A 7,500-nucleotide genomic window follows, 5' to 3' on the forward strand; every position below is an offset into this window, starting at 1 on the left:
TTACAACCTCTGGAATCTGTCACTGCAACTTCACATATGAGCTCTCTCGCATCACAAAGTGGCCAATCTGCGCACCTCGACTTTCACAACACTCTTGACGAGACATTTGGTGCAAAACTAATTAGTACCTGAGGACTTAGTCTGTGGAGCTCTGAGCTAACAGAACGGGAAAATCAGGGTTTCTATCGCCAGATGAGGGACAACTCTGTCCGGCTTATTTATGTAGCATGGAAACTTGGTGGAATAGCATGCTAGCGTTAGCTAACTAGCAGCCAGCCCGCTTCTAAATAAATACCTTTTAATTGTCTAAACACTTTTTAACAGTCAAACTAAAACACTGGCGGTGAGCTCCACGGCCTGCAGCCGCAGACGGACCGTCATCAGTGGGTAACAGGTGCCAAGTTTCGCATCCCTGCCGAGAATTGCATCCACTCGGGGAAAATAATGATTTTATAAGGCAAAGTACTGTTTAAAAACTAGGCAATAGTAAATCTCTTTGTCATGTTCATCAATAATGATTAGGATTTTAGAAGGTTTAGAGACATCAATGTTTTATCAGACTCTGTAGTAGCATTTCCTTGCTACCTAGATGCAATTTTCGGCAGCAATGAATTCTGCAGAAATTATTGTTTCTGCCCAAGCGGGTGCAATTCTTAGCAGGGATGCACAACATCAGCAAAGCAAGCTCTGGTCATGGCCGGGGGATGGGCCGCTGCTACCGGATGTGGGGCTCTCCGTGTCCCGCTGGAGCTCCGACTGCAGGTCGAGGTCGGCAGCGAAGCTTTCTGGCAAAAGCAATGTTGCTACGCTGGTCGATCCCCACTGATGACAGTCCGTCTGCGGCTGCAGGCCGTGGAGCTCACCGCCAGTGTTTTAGTTTGACTGTTAAAAAGTGTTTAGATAATTAAAAGGTATTTATTTAGAAGTGGGCTGGCTGTTAGTTAGCTAACGCTAGCATGCTATTCCACCAAGCTTCCATGCTACATATATAAGCCGGACAGAGTTGTCCCTCATCTGGCGATAGAAACCCTGATTTTCCCGTTCTGTTAGCTCAGAGCTCCACAGCCTAAGTCCACAGGTACTAATTAGTTTTGCACCAAATGTCTCGTCAAGAGTGTTGTGAAAGTCGAGGTGCGCAGATTGGCCACTTTGTGATGCGAGAGAGCTCATATGTGAAGTTGCAGTGACAGATTCCAGAGGTTGTAATCACTGAGTTGTGGTTGTGATGGAAAATGAACCAGAGTAAAATAAAAAGTATACGAGTAAATGTTGCATTATAAGTTTGCAGCTGTCATTGTGTTCATGTAAATATCAATCTACACATTTGTGAATATTTTTTCTGTAACTTCACATTCAGAATACAGGTGTGTGAACATTTTCTACAAGTGCAAATTTCAACTTACAAGTTCAGATTTTTTTTACAAGCTCTCATGTTTTTTTTCTTTGTATGACTTCAAATTCAGATCACATGTGTGTGAATATTTTTTACAAGTGCAAATAACATTTTTACAAGTGCAAATAACATTTTTACAAGTGCAAATTTTAACATACAAGTTCAGATTTTTTGTTCTGCAAGTTCTCACATTGTATTCTACAAGCTCTCCCTTTTTGCACCATATTTACCTTCATACTATACATGCTAAAAGTCCTGATTATTTACATGGAGTCTGGTGGAGATATGCTGGCTCTATACATGCTAAAAGTCCTGATTATTTACATGGAGTCTGGTGGAAATATGCTGGCTCTATACACGCTAAAAGTCCTGATTATCTACATGGAGTCTTGTGTAGTTTGGTGATGGTGATTTCGGGTCTGTTTCATGTTAAACTAAAAGGATCTTACTCTTTAACTAAAAGGTCTATCTCTATAGGGATCCATCCCATAATGTTGTCAGACACTTAGAATAATAATCTGAGTCTGTCAGCAGCAACAACAGAACTTTTAGTGATTCTAACTGCTGCTGAACATTAGTCCTGTAGGGTTACATTACAGCTTGGTTCTGGTTTAATACTGGACCAGTTTCAGAGATTGTTGTTCACATCACTTACACACATCAGCTCAGTCTGAACACACTTCAACATGGCAGGACAACTTAATTTCCCATCATTAACCTTTTTGTTTAACATGAATCATCCCCATCACCAAACTACACCAGACTCCATGTAAATAATCAGGACTTTTAGCGTGTATAGAGCCAGTATATTTCCACCAGACTCCATGTAAATAATCAGGACTTTTAGCGTCTATAGAGCCAGCATATTTCCACATGTAAATGGTTGAATTAAGGTTTTTTTTCAACCAAACCAGAGTGGTGATTGTTGGAACAGTGGAAAGATGAACCAAGACGGCTTTTGGTAGTTTTATTTAGTTTCTGTCCACTTTGAATGAAGTGTGTTTTACAATGATAAAAGTAGTGATTATTTACATGGAGTCTGGTGGAGTTTGGCAGCATTCTCACTTAATACTGGACCAATTTCAAAGATAGTTGTTCAGTCACTTAGACACAAAAACATGGGAGAATAGGGTCCAAACACACACACACACACACACACACACACACACACACACACACACACACACACACACACACACACACACACACACACACTAAAGTCCTGATTATTTACATGGAGTCTGGTGGAGTTTGGTGATGGTGATTTTTTTTCACGGTAAACTAAAAGGATAAAACTGTTCTTGAGTGAATGTACTTCGTTACTGTCCAGCCCTGCTTTCAAGAGGTGGAACTTGGTGCTGTTGCGTCAGGTTTGAGGTTTCGTCGTTGCTTCTCTTTCTCTCCGTTGCATCAAGTTTAGTTTGGTAACGAAGCTTTCGCAAAGAGGAAAGTAGGTACTTCTGTTTCCTGAACACCTCCACGTTAACGGAGAACAGACCTGCTCAATGTCACGGCTCCTTTCTTCACACCTGCTGTCAATGAAAAGGGAACACACAGAGACACACACACACACACACACACACACACACACACACACACACACACACACACACACAGAGACACACATACACACACACAGAGACACACACACACACACACACACACACACACACACACACACACAGAGACACACACAAACACACACACACAAACACACACAGACACACACACATACACACATACACACACACATACACATATACACACACACACACACACACACACACACACACACACACACACACACACACACACACACATATGGGAGAGGATCATCCTGTTGAACAGTGTGTCCAGGGGCGGACTGGGACCCACCAGCCCACATCACCATGCAGCCCCCCCCACAGACACGTGCATTCACTAATTACATGTGTGTACAGATGGTGAAATAATATCAGCAGTACCTCATGTAACTGATTTTTAAACATTTAATGTAACTGGCAAACAATGCTTACTACTTTTTAAAAAGCACACGTTTATAACAAATCTGTTTATGCTGTTACTGTCATTCTCTACAGTATGTTGGTCTTTGTTGTCACTGTCTGTCTGTCTGCCTGTCTGTCTGTCTGTCTGTCTGTCTGTCCGCCTGTCTGCCTCTCTGTCTGTCTGTCTGTCTGTCTGTCTGTCTGTCTGTTTTATTGTCCGTGTTTCTCTCTGTTGATACTGTACATATTGTCTGTCTGGTTCTCCATCTTTTCATCCTTTTTAACTCTCTAACTCTGACATTTTAATGTTGTTATGTCTGTCTGTGATGATACTTCAGGGTTTTCCTTGCTCAGTATTGGTCTTTGGGGGACCACATAAAGCGCGGGGTCTGGTCTCCCCCAGGACATTTTGAGGGTAAAAGACTTCAATTCCTGCATTCTGACACATTTTGAGGCACCATTTTATGGTAAAAATGTCAATATTTATGGCAAGGAAAGCACAAAATGTTGGTGGCAGGTAACAATTTAAAATACAAAATATAATGGAATATTATTATATTCAGCAGTCCAGTGAGGGGGCTTTCACATCCGGGACACGGGCCGATACGACAACACTTGACCACAAAGTCCTGTTGTTTAATTAGCATGAACAGGACTTTATGGTCACTTTTTTATAAGCATGTTTTGCTCCCAAGTTGAAAAATGTAGGATTGACTTAGGCTACTTAATCAGTGATGTTGAGACTACAGTGTAACGGACCACCACAGTTCATGCATACATGTGAACTGTGGATTAATTGCAGAGTTTAACCTCCATAGTGTAAACACTACGTGAATGGGGCACAGCAGAAAGACGGAGCAGAGCGACGCTGCTTGTTCAGGGTTGTCATGTGTACTCCTGTAGGCCTACACTTCACATCAGGTGTTAAAACCAACTGTACCAAAACACAGAATTAGACTACTATTTAACACGATAACGAGACGTTTTTAACCGGTAATGAAACTGTCTCAATTTAATACTGATGCCGTCAGACGGCCGCGCGGACGGACAGCAGTCAGAGCTCCAGCGAAGCTCTGCGCCCGTCAGCAGCCGGTCCCCCAGAGCAGCATGGTCACCGGGAGGGTCCGGTACAGCCTGAACACTGCAAACAGAGATCCCGTTTGAAGGTGACGTGTTTGATTTTGACTGAACGTCCCAATTTAAGTAACCTCTGATTGGGTCGGTCGGCCCATCTCGGGACCAGGCCGGCCGTTGCTGACTGGCCAAATGCTTAATATTACACAACAAGACCGGCCCACATTTAAAAAAATGGTCCGGCCCCTCTGGCATTTGCCAGAAATGCCAGATGGCCAATCCGACCTGTGAGTGACGTGCGTGTGTTTGTGTCCGCAGCGCCGCGCTGGCTGTACAGCGAGAAGTCTCCGGAAACCCGGCAGAGCACGCTGACCGAGTACTGCCACCTACTCATCAACCTACCGCCTCACATCTCCCGCTGCAAACTGCTCACACACTTCCTCAAAGTCAGAGCAGAGGACGAGAACCCCCCAGCCCCAAACACGTCAGTATACACACACACACACACACACACACACACACACACACACACACACACACACACACACACACACACAGAGACACAGAGACACAGAGACACAGACACACACACACACACACACAGAGACACAGAGACACACACACAGAGACACAGAGACACACACACACACACACACACACACACACACACACACACACACACACACAGAGACACAGAGACACAGACACACACACACACACACACACACACACAGAGACACAGAGACACAGAGACACACACACACACACACACACACACACACACACACACACACACACACACACACACACACACACACACACACACAAACACACACACACACAAACACACACACACACACACACACACACACACACACACACACACACACACACACAGAGACACAGAGACACAGACACAGAGACACAGAGACACAGACACACACACACACACACACAGAGACACAGAGACACACACACACACACACACACACACACAGAGACACAGAGACACAGACACACACACACACACACACACACACACAGAGACACAGAGACACAGAGACACACACACACACACACACACACACACACACACACACACACACACACACACACACACACACAAACACACACACACACAAACACACACACACACACACACACACACACACACACACACACACACACACAAACACACACACACACACACACACACACACACACACACACACACAGAGACACAGAGACACAGAGACACACACACACACACACACACAGAGACACAGAGACACACACACACACACACACACACACACACACACACACACACACACACACACACACAGAGACACAGAGACACAGACACACACACACACACACACACACACAGAGACACAGAGACACAGAGACACACACACACACACACACACACACACACACACACCACACACACACACACACACACACACACACACACACAGAGACACAGAGACACAGAGACACACACACACACACACACACACACACACACACACACACACACACACACACACACACACACAGACACACGCACACTCACACACATACTCACACACACACAAACAGACAGACACACACAGAGACACACACACACACACACACACACACACACACACACACACAGACACACACACACACACACACACACACACACACACACACAAACAGACACACACACACACACACACACACACACACACACACACACACACACACATAGACACACACACACACACACACACACACACACATAGACACACACACATAGACACACACACACACACACACACAAACAGACACACACACACACACACACACACACACACAGACACAGAGACACAGAGACACAGAGACACACACACACACACACACACACACACACACACACACACACACACACACACACACACACACAGAGACACAGAGACACACACACACACACACATAGACACACACACATAGACACACACACACACACACACACACACAAACAGACACACACACACACACACACACACACACACACACACACACACACAGAGACACAGAGACACACACACACACACACACACACACACAAACAGACACACACACACACACACACACACACACACACACAAAGAGAGACACAGAGACACACACACACACACACACACATACACACACACACACACACACACACAGACACACACACACACACACACACACACACACACACACACACACACACACATAGACACACACACATAGACACACACACACACACAGAAGCATGAATAACAAAATCATGATTTTCTCTCCAGCCTGAAAAGAAACGAGACGTTTGTGGAGTCCCGGGAGCTGGCCAGAGGCAATGCGTCCGGTAAGAGTCACGTTAAACCTAAATGTCCTTTAGAGGCACATGTTTCCCGTGGTAACGTCCCAGTGGTGTTTGTACGCCGGTACTGCAGTTGCAGGCGTGCGTCCTGAAACCAGAAGAGATAATTGTGTGTTTTACCTCTCAGAGATTTCCGGCCCGATCATTCTGGACACCTACCGAGCGATCGCTGACTTCACCAAGACGTCCAAACACGAGATCGACCTGCACACCGGAGACCTGGTGGAGATCGTGGAGAAGAATCAGAACGGTGAGAAGACTTACGCTATACGTTCTGACTAGGGATGCACCGAATCCAGATTTATGGGGTTCGGCCGAATGCTGAATCCACTGGTTAAAGGTGCTCTAACCGGCAATTTCCACTGGATGCGTAACGTCTTCGTAACGTCTTCATAACGTCTTCGTAACGTCTTCGTAACGTCTTCGTAACGTCTTCGTAACGTCTTCCTAACGTCTTCGTAACGTCTTCGTAACGTCTTCGTAACGTCTTCCTAACGTCTTCGTAACGTCTTCGTAACGTCTTCGTAACGTCTTCCTAACGTCTTCGTAACGTCTTCGTAACGTCTTCGTAATGTCTCCGGAACATCGACGGAGTCATTAGGTTTCCATTAAAGTCAGTGTGTGTATTTCCA

The 7,500-nt window shown here is 45.3% G+C and overlaps 2 protein-coding genes across 4 annotated transcripts in view; one reads left to right on the top strand and one right to left on the bottom strand.

Annotated features, from left to right (window-relative positions):
* The window catches only part of LOC116036424 (bromodomain-containing protein DDB_G0280777-like), a 1,700,590-nt gene that overhangs the window by 1,069,171 nt on the left and 623,919 nt on the right, over window positions 1–7,500 (bottom strand). The window lies entirely within an intron of this gene.
* ncf1 (neutrophil cytosolic factor 1) overlaps window positions 1–7,500 on the top strand; it is a 17,484-nt gene that overhangs the window by 3,461 nt on the left and 6,523 nt on the right. For all 3 annotated transcript variants that reach the window (XM_031320566.2, XM_031320564.2, XM_031320565.2), the window contains 3 exons: window positions 4,771–4,936; window positions 6,795–6,853; window positions 6,996–7,118. In XM_031320566.2, coding sequence (XP_031176426.1) covers window positions 4,771–4,936; window positions 6,795–6,853; window positions 6,996–7,118 — 348 coding nt within the window. The remainder of the gene's footprint in view (window positions 1–4,770; window positions 4,937–6,794; window positions 6,854–6,995; window positions 7,119–7,500) is intronic.

Source organism: Sander lucioperca, chromosome 13 (genome assembly GCF_008315115.2).
Source record: "Sander lucioperca isolate FBNREF2018 chromosome 13, SLUC_FBN_1.2, whole genome shotgun sequence".
Classification (NCBI taxonomy): domain Eukaryota; kingdom Metazoa; phylum Chordata; class Actinopteri; order Perciformes; family Percidae; genus Sander; species Sander lucioperca.